This window comes from Panthera leo, chromosome C1 (assembly GCF_018350215.1).
Source record: "Panthera leo isolate Ple1 chromosome C1, P.leo_Ple1_pat1.1, whole genome shotgun sequence".
Lineage (NCBI taxonomy): Eukaryota > Metazoa > Chordata > Mammalia > Carnivora > Felidae > Panthera > Panthera leo.
Genome location: NC_056686.1, coordinates 42,682,959 through 42,697,303, shown reverse-complemented (window position 1 = coordinate 42,697,303; position 14,345 = coordinate 42,682,959). Strand labels below are relative to the sequence as shown.

Below are 14,345 nucleotides of genomic sequence, written 5' to 3'. Positions count from 1 at the left end.
AGATGAATATTCTTTCCCTGATATTTCCCTATGAGGTAGAGTATCTTTTCATAAGCTTAATGGCCATTTATATTTCATCCTTAATGAATTGCTTATTCACAGTCTTGTTTTTCTGTTGGTTCTGGTTCTTATTCTTACTTATTTGTAGAAATATTTATACATGATGAATATTAAACCTTTGTAATATATGTGACAAATATTTTCTCCCATACTGCCTCTTGATTTATAAATGTGTTCATGGTATCTTTTGCCATGCATAAACTTAAAAATTTTAAGTATCAGATCTGTTCATCGTTTGTGTTATGACTTCCGGGTTTTGTGTTTTACATAGGAAGGTCTGCCTCACTATAAATTATTAAAATATCTCCCTATACATTCTTCTGCTAAACATTGTTTTATATTTAGATAGCAATCTATTTGGAATTTATTATAGAGTATGGTGTGAGGTAGAGACTGAACTATTTTTTTTTTTCTATAGGCCTGTTTAGTTTTCCCAAGACCCTTATTGAATAATTCATCCTTCTGACTTGAACTGTCATCTTTATATTAAACTACATGGCTCTCTAGACTTTGATCTGCTGCTAGCCTCTTTATTCTCTGTTCCTACATACCAGAAGAACAACTCCGTGCTGTGCTTTAGCTTCTAATAGGGCATCATTATTCTTGCAATATTTTCTTAGCTGTTTTTTCCAACTTCTCTTCTAGATGAACTTTAGAATCATCTTTACAAAAACTATGGTGGAATTGTATGCTTTGGATATATAAATTGATATGGGGAGAATTCATGTTTTTACAATATTGAAGCTTCCCATCCAGGAACTTAACACATCTCCCTATTTATTTGAGTCTTTTGTGTCCTTTTATAAAATTTTGTAGATCATATAGGAGTTGCACATTTCCTGCTAGGTTATTCCAGGTATTTTATGGTTTTTGTTGGGCTGCTGTGAATGTGTTCTGTTCTTCTTCCATTCCATTTTCGAATTGGTTATTGCTAATTAATAAGAAAGCTATTGACTTTTTGTTAATTTTTTAAAAATCTTTGGGGCGCCTGGGTGGCTCAGTCGGTTGAGCGCCGACTTCGGCTCAGGTCACGATCTCGCGGTCCGTGAGTTCGAGCCCCGCATCGGGCCCCTGTGCTGACAGCTCAGAGCCCGGAGCCTGTTTCAGGTTCTGTGTCTCCCTCTCTCTGACCCTCCCCCATTCATGCTCTGTCTCTCTCTGTCTCAAAAATAAATAAACGTTAAAAAAAAAAAATTAAAAAAAAAATCTTTATTCATTTTGAGAGAGAGAGAGAGCATGAGCGAGGGAGAGGTAGAGAGAGAGAGAAAATCTCAAGCCCAGGGTTTGATCCCATGAGACATGAGACCATGACCTGAGCCAAAACCAGGAGCTGGATGTTTAACTGAGTCACCCCAGCACCCCTTATATGAACTGTTGATGAACTAAAATTATTTATAATAGTTTTTCATCTGGTTTTCTAAGATCTTCTAAGCATACAAAACTGATAAGTTTGGTATTCCCCCTTTCCCCTGTGTGTACCCTTCAATTCTTTGTTCTTACTGCATAGATAGGTCTCTGGAATAATAAATACTAGCAATGGTAACAGGTATCCTTGCCTTGTTCCTATCTTTAATGGGTCTTGATTATTACAGTCTAACTGAAGTAAAAACCCCCTCTCTAGCATCCTGGATGCTGTCATCAGCCTCCACTTGAATGCTCATGATGATTGTCTACTCTCTTATGAAGCTGCTTGCGCCCGTTTTGCCCAGCTCTGTTTGAGAACTTCCTCCTTTACTCATTAATATATTCATCGATTCCAACTCAGAGCTTGTGTTTTCCCGCTGTGTCCCCCTCTAGAGATGCTTCTCTTCTTGCAGAGTCCCAGCTTTGGGAAGAAACACCCCACCCCCACCATCCACCCTCCATTGGAGGAGAGAATGGTTTTCTCAGAGAAATCCAAGGAAGCAGCAGCATTAGGACAATGGTGTGGTGAAGAAATTCACTCATTCACTCAGTACATGTTGCTGAGCAAGGCACCAGGCATAGAGAGATAAAGAAGACACAGTCCCTGCCCACAAAGAGCGCAATCTAGTTGGGGGTACAGGTATATAAAGTATAGTACCGTAGGCTCAGAACACATATGAGAGAGCAACTGACTCTTCCTTGAGAAGTTGAGAAGACTTCACATTTGAGCTGAATCTCAAGGGATGAGCAGTTAATAAAGGAAGAGATAGGAGAAGGGCTTCCAAGCAGCAGAAGAAGAACACAGCACAACAGCCTGAGGAACAAGGGGCAGGAAAGTTAGAGAGGCGGCGAGAAGTGTACTGACGTCTGAGCAGTGGGCTAGAGCCTCTGCAAGTTCAGTGTAATGTGTCCCTTCCTCCAGCGGTAATAGCCCTGCTGTGCATGAGTGGCTACCTGATCTGGAGAAACTGGAAGCGGAAGAACACCAAAAGCATGAATTTTGACAACCCAGTGTACAGGAAAACAACAGAAGAAGAAGAAGAAGATGAGCTCCACATAGGGAGGACTGCTCAGATCGGCCATGTCTATCCTGCAGTAAGTATCCCTTGCTGGAAGAATTCCTTCCTTCCTTCCATCCTTCCCTCTCTTCCCCCCTTCCTCACCCCTCCTTCCTCCCCTTCCTTTCCTTCCTTCCTTCCTTCCTTCCTTCCTTCCTTCCTTCCTTCCTTCCAACTTTATCAAGAACCTACCATGTGCCAGGCACTCCTCTAGGCCCTGGGGACACAGAAATGCTGGGACAGGTGTTTGGGGTAGAAGTGTATAAGGGCCACCTTGTAGCTAGAGGCTCTTCCTTAGGGTAAAGAAGCCAAATGTCTTTCTGCTGAGTACATTTTCAGAACCTTTGGCCTGGAAGGGTAACTGTGGCCGTGCAATTCAAATGTATTTGTTTCAGCAAACACTGTATGCTGGCCGTGAGCCAAGCACCACACTGGATGTGACGTGTTCACAAGTAAGAAAGAAACCTACTCTCTTCCAAGTTGCTGGTGGGGGGTGAGAGAGAGTCACTTATTATTGTACGGCTGTGTGTGTCATGCCACGGTGGAGCTCAGGAGTCTCTCTTCCAGGAAGCTTTCCCTGGTTTCTTTGTTCTCCCACAGCCTCTGTCCATCACAGCACCTGTCACACTGTAGTCAACTTGTCTTTTTGCACATTGGTCTCCCCACTAGACCGGGAACTCCTTGAGGGCCGGATTGTCTGATTAATCTGTTTCCCTGGTGCCTAGCACAGAATTAGGTGGCTCCCAGTACATATTTGCTGAACAAATGCTATGGAAACACCAACAGGGGAGCTATTCATTCAGTTTGGGAGATCAGGCAGGGAATGCCTCACAGAGGCTGTGACAGATGATCTGTGTCCTTGAAAGGTTAATAGCAATTATCCAGCGAGAGGAGGAGAAAAATGGCATTCCAGAAAGAAGCATGTGCAAACGCTGAGGGGTACAATAGGGCATGGCTTGTTGGGGGAGCAAGGACCGCAAAGTGTCTGGAGCAGATGTCATGGTTGTATAGCAGAGTCAGGGGGCTGAGTGTGACCTCATAGGTCATCCAGTCCATCCCCCTGTCAGGCGATCAGCAGCTTTGATCACCCACTGTGGGCAGAGCCCTGTCTTGGGGAGACCAGAGAACTGGAAGACCCAGCCCCTGCCCTCAAGGAGCTTTTTGTCTTGCCGGGGGAACCAAGGTCACAGCTGCACCAACTCCCGAAGAACCCTCTTTCCGAGCTGCCTGTCGTCAAGTGCAAGGTAGGGCAGTGCCACTTTGAGTCTGAGGGGCTGGTGAGTGAGGGCGTGAGCTTAGGCAGGTGCAGCCAATCCCAGGCGGCTTTCTGGTCCTGGAAGGCTGCAGATTGTAAGCTGGGTGTCGGGGCAGAGGAAAGATGAGCTCGTTGCTGACCAAGGAAAGGGTGTGTGGAAGAAATCATCAAGTATGGGGCAGGGCAGTGTGCATTGTACATTATTCATAAGGGAGACATGGGAAATGAAGTTGAGCAAGTGAGGAGGGTCAGCAGATGGCCTTGAGCCTTCCCCTTGGCCAATCACACAAACAGGTGTTTGACCAAGTTTTAAAGACTTGGGCGGGGGTGGGGGACACAGTGGACGAAGCGTTGAGCTTAGCCTGAGGAGGTGGCTCCCAGTGTCACTGCTCTGTAGCCTTGTGGTCTCAGTCACTTCTCTCTGCTCACTTCTATTTGTAAAATTGGAATGATAACCCCCATTCTGTCTGCCTCCTAAATTCATAGTGTTTGGGTGAGACAGCTCACGCGAGAGAGCTTTGTGAGTTATAAAGCACTCTACACGCGTAAAGTAGATGTGTAGAACAAATAACCACTCTGGAGGAGCTATTCCTGATGCCTCGAGGGCCTGAGGAATAAGCTCTTGCCAGTTGCAGAGAAATAGGAGATATTTAGTGAGACCTCCTGTGTGTCAGACACTACTCTGTTTTACATACACTTCCTTGTATTGTCTTCACAGTAACTTTATAAAGTTGATGTGATTAGCTGCATTTTGCAGATGAGGAAACTGAGAGTCAGAGAATCTGAATAACTGGCCTAGGGTCACAACTAAGAAGCAGAAGGACCAGGATAAAAACTCCAGTCTGTATGTACACAACAGTCGGTGCTCTTTCCACTTACATCATGGGGCAGATGGCCTGGAATCTTGTTCAGTATCCTCAACAACCCGTTCTCCCCCCTGTCCTTGTCTTACTCCACCATCACTTCTGGGACCTACCTTTGGCCTAGAGATCTGTCTTGGAGAGAGTGGGAGGATAACAGGACCAGAAGAGAGTCTCAAGTGTCAGTGCTAGTAGAGCAAGGCCATGGTATTCTTGCAAAGCCCAAAGATGATCTGAAAGGCAGGGGGGTCACTTTTGATCGTCTGTAGGCTGTCCAGAGATGGGAAATGCTAGTCTGGTTCTATTTTATTCTGCTGGTCAAGTTGGTCTAGAATACTCTAGACCTCATGTGTGTTACTGTATTAAGCACTCTATAGACATTACCTCATCTGCTTTCTCAACGACTCTATGTGGTAAGTCCTGTTATTCCCATCTGACAGATGAGAAAACCAAGGCTCTGAGGGGTGAAGTGGTTAGCCCAAATTCACTTAGCTATGAGAAAGATAGCAAAACACTGGGGTCTGCCCAAGGAGTGTATCCAGGAAATGGAAGAGTGGCAAGCAGGATTACATCAGGCCCAGTTGGGGAAAGCTTGATGTGTAACCCAGAGGAGAAAACACTCAGAAGGAAAGGAAGAGAACTCAAACACTATCCTCATATTTCAAAGGTTGTCTGTATAGAACCCTCTGGGTCTAAGAGAATCAGGGAACATCAGAATATTTAAAGAAACAGATTTCATGTCAGTATAGGAAAGAAGTTAAGTCCACTGTCCACTGTTCCAATGGAATAGACCACCTCAGGGGCTAATGGGTTCAGTCCAGTACAGTCAGCCATTTGTGGGCAGGTAAGTCTAGCTAGACTAGTCTAGCTAAGTCTAGTCTATCTAATGACTAGAAAGTAAGGTTGAGGGAAAAAGGAATTGAATGTAATCAACTTGTATCACATTCTGATTCTGTATAATCAGGAGGGGTGCGACAGATTGCCTTCCTAATTGTGACTCACAAGCTAGAGACAAGCGGCTAATGGCCTGGGATTAAACATTTGCCAAAGCTAAGCCACTGAAGCTGAACAAATCTAAAATCCTATAAGGAAGGACCGAGGAAGTTGAGATCTCTGCAGGGATCCTTTACAAAGAGGCAAAAGCTACAACTCTGGATTCATACAGATCTGAGTTCAAATTTTAGTTCACCCATGTGCTATGTGATCCAGGACAAATGTTGTTAAAGCTCATCGAGTCTCAGTTTCCTCATCTATAAAATAAATATGACAAACCTGTCTCTTGGGGTAGTATGAAGATTATGTGAGCTAATGCCTATAAAGTAATAGAATGTCTGGTGCTTTGTGGGCACTCAATAAATAGCTCCTGTGGGTCTAATGGTGATTTCTTTGCTCTGTCTCCCCAGCGAGTGGCATTAAGCCTTGAAGATGATGGACTGCCCTGAGGATGGGACCACTCCCTTCGTGCCTCATGGAATTCGGTCCCATGCACTACACTCTCTGGATGGTGTATGCCTGGATGAAAGGGTTTTCTGTATATGGGTCTGTGTGAGTGAGTGTGTGTATGTGTAATTTTTTTTTTAATTTATGTTGCAGAAAGGTAACCACAAAGTTATGATGAACTGCAAACATCCAAAGGATGTGAGAGTTTTTATATGTATAATGTTTTATACACTTTTTAACTGGTTGCACTACCCATGAGGAGTTCATGGAATGGCTACTGCTGAGTGACTAACATGATGTACATAACCAAATGGGGCTGACGGTCCAGTAGCTTACTCATCATTTTAAAACTATATTTACAGAGGGTATTTGGTTTGGGGGGGATTTTTTAGGTTTTGGAGTTTGGGGTTTGATTTTTTTTTTTTTTTTTTGGCATATAAAATGATTATGCTTTGTGGCTATCCATCAACATAAGTAAAAAAAAAAAGACGAAGAAGAAGAAAAAAATACTTCAACTCCCTCCCCCATTTAGATTATTTATTAACATATTTCAAAAAGAAGATTAGTTCTATAAATAATTTAGAGACACGAGAGTATTTATTTTTGGTATGATTGGCCCACCATACAGACTCTGTGTGCATTTACGTTTATATGTGTATGTGTGTGAGAGAGAGAAATCTGTAGAGAAGAGGCGCACCTGTGGCTGTTGTTCAAGTACATAACGATAAGTATATTGTAAAACAGTCCACAGAGGGGTATCTGTGGTTTTCAGAGAAGCCTTTGGAAATTTGGCTCAAAAAACAGATGCCATGGTTTGGGCAAACATGTGGTGGGAGAAGCAGATCTTTTCCACCTCTGGCAATTTCTAGGACCCCAGTCAGTCATGAAAGGCCTTGCAGTTCACCTGTGGCTGCCGTGACTCCCACTTGGGCTTTCTCTTCTGTGACTGAGGCCAGTGCACAGGCTTTGCACGGCGCCAGGAGGTCTCATGAGCTCACATGAGAACATGCCTGAACCTCGGCTACTCCTTGTTGTAAAGCTCAGCGTTTCAAGTAACTGCATTTTCCTTCAGGATGCTTGGGTTGACTTCATTATGTTTCCTCTGAAGCACTCCTACTGCCATCCTTTCTTGTAGAGAGCTAAGTGGAGGCATTTCTAGAACAGCCCAAGTTTACTGTAGAGACTGGTGCAGGCACCGAGATATGCTCAGCCTCTGAGATATGCTGTGAGCAAGGATAAGGACAATGGAATAGGTTTTGTTACATCTCTATTTCTCCCTTCCTTTACTCTCTACCATTTCCTTTAGGTGGGGAATACAACATAGGTTTGCTACCATCATGTGTTCATATCGATGAAAGTGGCCAAACTTGAAGTCCTACTGAGGGAGACATGGCATACACCACATTATAGTATATTGGATGTATATGTTCAAACAGGGATTTGGTTTACTGCTTTGTAAATAAAAGGAAAAACTCTGGGTATATGTATAGATTTTTTTTTTTTTTTTCATCATGGACACTTTTGTTTTTCCTGGGCCTTGGGAGAGGCGGGAGAAATGCTCTTTTCTCTTTGCGGGGTCTACCATTGAAAACATAATCCTATAGTCCCAGAGGAATTCTGTCCCCACTGGCTCTCTTATCCAAGGTCTGATCTTTTAACTCTGCTGTTCTGCCACGTCACTCCCACCAGACAGCCAGGAACAAGACACGTAAGCAAATTCTGACACCACCCACCCCCAGCTGCCCCCAACTCAGTGAAGTTTGGATGTCTTACCAGCGTGATACCCTTCAAATTTCCAGGCAGGCACTCTGGAGTTCTAGAACCCTGTTCCTAGGACCTTTCTCCACGTCACTCACGGTCTCCTAACTTCTGACAAAAACAGCTGTGTTCTGGAGCGTCGGCACCATGCTCTGCATAAACAAGCAATTTCCTCATGATAAGCATGTGTTGATAGTCCTGAAATATTCATTGAGAGGCACTGGACCTAGAATGACCAATACCAAATAGGATTTTAAAAACAGGTGGCCAACTCCTATGGAGCTTAATTAGTCACTACTACTCTTTCAAGAATGAAAAGTAAAATTATTTTTGACTGAATAAAAATGACAAGAAATATTGAGACTTACACAAAACAAGCAACTTGTTCGATAGCCTGCCTCCAAAGAAACAATTTCCTGGGGAAATGATGCGTAGTTTCAGTCAGAGCCTGGTCTTCACACACACAAAAAAAAATGAGAAAAGTCAGGATGGCTCAGCCTGAGACTTCAAAATGATGGCGAAACACAACTTTCTCAGAGACATCCATGTTTCCTGAATATGTTACAAGTGCAGTTTGAAAGAGACGCCCATGGGAGCAACCTACAGAAGACAAGTTGCAGAATCCTCACGTGTGGGATGGTAGTCAATAAGATGAAGTCTGAGGAGGTCATGTCCGTCCTCCCTCTCTAGTCTTGGAGGCTTCTGAGCCTCATTCTGAGGTGTAGTTGCGTTTCTGTTGCCTTTTGCCCCAGTGCTACCATGTATCTACAGCCAATACCCAGATCATAGAGTCATTGGATTTTAGAGCTGGAAGGAAGCCTAGAGATAATGCCAGGCGGGTAGAAGATTTATCAGACAATTTCTTCTTTGTTTAAAAGAAACTGGTCCCAGGCCTTTTCCTTCTCCAAGAGACCACTTTGAACTGCCTGAATATTATACCAAACCTGCTACCTATCTTATGGCCTATCTTTCCAGAGGAATTATGAAGACACTGGCAGAAAGAGCCTTCCAGAAACAGAAAACGAAAATTTTATTTATTTACTCTTGATAGCATGATTATTTATAAAATAGGTTGACGTGACCTTTAACCTCAAGATGAGATGGGAATTCAGTTTATGGCAATAAGTACTATCGGTCCTTCCAGTTTTCTCTGTGATTGCAGTATATTCATTCACTGAAACCATTTGCTAGGTACCAACTAAGTGCCAGGCACTGCAGATGTACAGGTCAAGCAGATGTTTTCTGTCCTTACGGAGGAGTTCACGGTAACAATAGAGTAAGTCATGCGGAAACAAAAAGAATAGATTCTTTCCAGAGTATTATTAAGGCACAAAGGAGAGAGAGGTCACTTCTACACAAGGAGATGAGGAATGGGGTCAAGAAGGGCATTGTAGAAGTGACCTTGCGCTAAGTCTTGAAAACTAAATAGGGGTGTCCAGGCTGCTTCGGGCAGAGGAGACACAAGGGCATGAAACAGCACGGGGACTTTACAGAGCTGCATGTAATTCATCATAAAGAGCAAAAGGTTCAAGGGGGACTTAGCAAGAAATGAGGCTGGATGGAAAGACAGGTTCAACGTAAGCACTTTATAGAATACTTATGTTTAATTTCTGATTCAATTATGCAAACATTTCTAAGACATTTATTGTGTACGAGGCACCAAGTGCATCATGGAAAATTCATCAGGATGCATCTCCAGCACTTTGCCGACAGGACAGTCTTTAGCCTCAAGCTTTCCAGTGGCCAAAGGGAAATAGTGACTGCATTTCATACGTTCGAGTTGACTTTTTTTGAATATAAGGGCAATGGAATTGTCACAGAAGCATTCCATGTTGTCAAGAGCCTCTGAGATTTTTCTCAACAGTGAGAAAATGAAATTTTGGAGATGTGTAGTCTGCAGAGGGAACCCCGAGCACTGTCTAGTCAGGCGCTGGTGGGAGTCGGGAGAGAGCACAGGAATGTGAGCCTCACTCCTCTCCCTAACTCCAGCCACACACTCTTTATTTCACAGAATTTAAATGTGTTAGCAATTAAACATTCAGAGTAAATAACTTCCTTTCCCATCAATGCATGAAGATAGAGTATCGGAGTCTTCTCACGCTGTATTTTTTAGGGTATTGGGGATTTTCAGGACACAGAGAACTTAGAGGTGGAGGAATTACAGCTTCAAATTTTCAGTTAATATAAGAAATCAGGAAGCTCTGTTCATTCAGGCTATGCACCATGTGCATAGTCAAGAATCAGCAGAAACCCTCTGCATTTGCAAACACTTTGTGCTATAAAAAGTAATTTTAAAAAAGCCACCTGTATATGTATATATATATATTTAAAGACATGAAGGTTTTGATACTTTTTTACAAAAACTACAAGAGAAAACATACCTGTACAAACCATGTGTTTTAAAATAGCATTTTGTTCTATACAGCCGTTGTTAATTTGGGGGTGAAGTACTGGTTTGCAGATTGCATCACATTGTACCCAAATGAATTATCCTTGTTTGTCTTCCCCCCCACCCCCGCCCCCCACCCTCGAATGACCATATTTGATGTAACAGGCATGTTAGAATGTTGGGTCACACTAACCGTTACTGCTCTTTTTGTCTTGTCATTCCGAGTCCCATTAGCTTCTGTGCCCAGTGCCCTTTGCAGTCTGGTTTCTGTTCCAGAAGCAAAGGGTGGTGTGCTGCATCTCACTAGCTGTACTGACATCATCTTGGTGAACGAAAAACCAAATGTGAACATTTGTAAAATGGGTGCACTGTTTCTAGAGAGAGATTAAATTCATTTTTTAAAATCTGAAAGTATTGTTTCATGGTGATGCTTTAATCGGGGGGGCGGGCGGTGAACTATCATTGATTGAGTCCCTAATGTGTACCCGGTATTCTACACAAATTATTTTAGACTTCAACAATCTTGTGAGATCGGGCTGCCTGGCTGGCTCAGTTGGTAGAGCATGAGACTCTTAATTTCAGGGTCGTGAGTTCAAGCCCCATGTTGGGCATGGTGCCTACTTTAAAAAATAAAAATAAAAAATACATTTAAAAATGATTTTAAGTCCTGTGAGATAAATACTATCAATATTATCATTCCAATTTTATAGATGAGGAAATAGGTGAAGGAACTGCCTGAAGTCACACCGTTACATTTAGTATCCCCAAAGTACACGTAGCACATGTAGCCCTTCTGGACACATGGCGTTCTCTGCCTAGATTTTCCTTCTCTGCCTCTTCATCTGGCTAACTCCTGTTTGTCCTTGATATTCCTTTTAGGACCATTCCTCCACAAACCTTTCTCCATTCTCTTAGACCCAACTCCTAGGGTTAGGCTTCCACAGCAAATTTGCCTGTTTGCATACCAATACTTCTGCCCCACCTCTGCTTCCAAGCCACTGAGGTTGCTTTTACCAAGGTCACCCAGGACCTCCTTGATTATAAATCTTATAAATACTTTCAGTCTTTATCTCCCTTGACCTGGAAGCGGTATTTAACACTGCTGACACTCCTTGGATCACTCTTATTTTGGCTCACATGACAGCATATTCCTGGTTTTTCTCTGGCCACATCTTCTCCTTCACCCTTTCCGTTATGGTATTCTGTCTCAAATCCATCCGCTTTTATTATCTCCATTGCCACTACCTGAGTACAGGTCACCATTATCTTGGGTAATCATGATCGTAGATTAACAACTACTTATCTGAAGTTCATATTTCTAATTCTTTCCATTTTCCAATCTACAATATTGCAGCCAGGGTGATTTTTTTCTAGAATGGAATAGGTTGCATCACCACCACCCTTTCTACTTCGCTGCTTAAAGCTCTTCCTCGGTTTCCCTTGCATTAAAATCCAATACCTTTGGGTTGTAGCTCACACTCCTTAATATGGCTTGTAAGCCACTTGTCTTCTGCCCCGTCTCCAACCTCATTACTATATACACAACCTCATTCTGTATTCTAACCACACAGTTCTGGGCCCTCTGTGTGCAACATTTCCTTCAGGAAGGCAGCCCTTAAGCCCCTAGACTGGATTAGGAGCCATCCTATGTGCTTCCATAGTATTCTGTGTTTCCCCTATTTGTAACCTTTATCTCTACATAATAATCACTCGTATGCTCCTTAATTGCCTCGTCTGCAAGTTCTATAAAGGTCTGTCTTGCTCACTGTTGTATTCCCAGCACATAGCACAGTAAATGCTCAGTGAATCATGCTGAATTCAGGCACATCAAATACACAGACCCTATTCTTTGAGCTACACCATGTTGTCTCATGCCCCCAAACCTGGATCACTTTACAGCCTGACTGGAGTCCAGTGTCCTTTAAATTTTCTCAAAACTTTTGTTATTTACCACATCTGCAGATGCCTGGATTCAGCAGTTACACTATAATTTTTATAATTTCACTCTTGGAAAATAACCTCATGGTGATTACCTGATGTTTCTATATACTTAATTTCAATTACCACCTCAAGATTGTTGTGAGGATGCAAAGAACAAGCACTTATTAAAGGGTTCACATTTATTAGGTGCTTAATACCTGGTGATTCCCTTCTCTTTAAAAAAAATTTTTTTTAATATTTGTTTATTTTTGAGAGAAAGAAAGACAGAGCATGAGCAGGGGAGGGGACAGAGAGGAGACACAGAATCAGAAGCAGGCCCCAGGCTCTTAGCTGTCAGCACAGAGCCAGATTTGGGGCTTGAACTCACTGCAAGATCATTACCTGAACCGAAGTCAGTTGCTTAACCGACTGAGCCATCCAGGTGCTCCTCGCCTTTTTAAAAAAAATTTTATTTAAAAAAATTTTTTTTTAAATGTTTATTTATATTTGAGAGAGAGACAGAGACAGAGTGTGAGCAGGGGAAGGCCAGAGAGAGGGAGACACAGAATCGGAAGCAGGCTCCAGGCTCTGAGCTGTTAGCACAGAGCCCAACGCGGGGCTTGAATTCACGGACTGTGAGACCATTCCCTGAGCTGAAGTCAGACACCGACTGAGCCACCCAGGCGCCCCTTAAAAAATTTTTTTAAAGATGTTTATTTTTGAGAGAGAGACAGAGTGTGAGCAGGGGAGGGAGGGGCAGAGAGAGAGGGAGACACAGAATTTGAAGCAGGCTCCAGGCTCTGAGCTGTCAAAACGGAGCCCGTCTCTTTTTCATACAATTCCCTTGTTACCACCCATATCCAGTGTTTTTTAAAAAAATGCCTTATGGTTTTATAGCAATTTACAGTTTGCAAAGTATTTTACCAGTTTCCAGAATATTGTTTCCTATCCTTACAACAGTCCTGCCAGATGTAAAACATTATTTTGCTTATTTAAAAAATAAACTTGAGGTCCAAAAAGTTAATCAGTTCACCTTCAGTCACAGTGAATCACAGTCATTAACACAAGCCTCCAGTGATTTTTCCCCATCCCACGCACTCTATACTCGGCTGCCGATTATTTTTTTCAGGAAGAAAGGGAGTAATGGTAAGACTGGGAATGAGAATCAGACACCCCTACCTGAATACAGAATAGTATACAGTTATAGTAGCCAGGTCCCAAGAATGATGCCATCTCAGCACTGTCTCTAGAACCGATTTCATTACCTTCTCTGGCTGGAACTTAGATGAGCCTAAGCAGGCTTCTAATAATTAGGATTTTGATTGTCCTTTACCTACTCACGGAGGAAAATTTTTCCACAGCCGGAAAACTTTCACTGAGGTCAACCACTTTGACCTGAAGAGACAAGGGCCTTTTGGGCATTTGTCTTCAGACATGGCTTATCTGGGGTGCTTTGCAAAAAAAAAAAAAAAAAAAAAAAAAAAAAAAAAAAAAAAAAAAAAAAAAACAAAAACAAAAAAACAAAAACAAAAAACAAAAAACAAAAAAAACACCAATGTCTACCGTGAGAGAGCTTGATTAATTGGTTTGGGGTGGGGCTCAGGCATCAGTATTTTTTAGATGCTCCCAAATGACTCCATTGCGCGGCCAGGGTTGAGAATCACTGCTGGGTAAAAAATGTATAGAAAACAAGAGTAGGAGATCAAATATTCAAATTAAAGTTCTACTCACAGCACCTTCTCTAGAGGCCAGTGAGGTAGAAAGGGAAAGGGAAAAAGAAATAAAAAGTATTAAGAGATAAAATGGGAGGTAAGTTAGTTCCAGGGAAATGGCAATCTCCACCCTGGATTCTGGAAAAGCGTCTCTGGGAACGGTTTTCTTGAACTGGTCTGTGAACAGTAAAGTTCAGTTGGAGCCAACTTTTGACACATGTACCATTGTGTGAATTCTAGGGAGTCAGGTCGTTTAACCACGTTTTACTACTGAGACCTAGATCCAGAGATGGTGAATAGATTGTTCGACTCACACAAGTCGAAGCTGGAAGGGCGCAGCCTGGAAGGGCGCAGCACTCGGGATGCTCAGCCCGAAATCGAAACAACGCCCCCACCTTCCAAGGAAACCCAGAGGCACTGGAGCTGCTACTGGCCTGAGGCGTTAAGAAAACCCTGGAAAGCGAGCCCCAGCCTCGTTCCCGCCTCTGG

At 42.8% G+C, this 14,345-nt stretch overlaps 1 protein-coding gene, 1 long non-coding RNA gene and 1 other non-coding gene across 12 annotated transcripts in view; 2 read left to right on the top strand and 1 right to left on the bottom strand.

Moving 5' to 3' along the window:
- Positions 1-6,703, top strand: part of LRP8 (LDL receptor related protein 8) — a 75,805-nt gene extending 69,102 nt beyond the window's left edge. For 5 of the 8 annotated variants that reach the window (XM_042951361.1, XM_042951360.1, XM_042951357.1 and 2 more), the window contains 3 exons: positions 2,387-2,559; positions 3,590-3,766; positions 6,041-6,703. In XM_042951361.1, the coding sequence (XP_042807295.1) occupies positions 2,387-2,559; positions 3,590-3,766; positions 6,041-6,079 (389 nt within the window). In that variant the 3' untranslated portion in view covers positions 6,080-6,703. The remainder of the gene's footprint in view (positions 1-2,386; positions 2,560-3,589; positions 3,767-6,040) is intronic. The other 3 variants (XM_042951362.1, XM_042951359.1, XM_042951358.1) reach the window with 1 other exon arrangement.
- A 509-nt stretch (positions 6,704-7,212) lies between these two features.
- LOC122227116 lies at positions 7,213-14,243 on the bottom strand. 3 transcript variants are annotated; one of them, XR_006205898.1, is made up of 5 exons: positions 14,171-14,243; positions 10,418-10,546; positions 8,204-8,288; positions 7,851-8,061; positions 7,213-7,300 (listed from the first exon to the last, which is right to left on the bottom strand). It is a non-coding gene; the product is annotated as an uncharacterized LOC122227116 (long non-coding RNA). The 3 variants fall into 3 exon arrangements; XR_006205897.1 differs by lacking the exon at positions 14,171-14,243 and having other exon boundaries at positions 10,418-10,626; XR_006205899.1 differs by lacking the exons at positions 8,204-8,288; positions 14,171-14,243 and having other exon boundaries at positions 10,418-10,626.
- On the top strand, positions 10,763-10,835 carry TRNAK-CUU. The gene has a single exon. It is a non-coding gene; the product is annotated as a tRNA-Lys (tRNA).
- Positions 14,244-14,345: the final 102 nt, after the last annotated feature.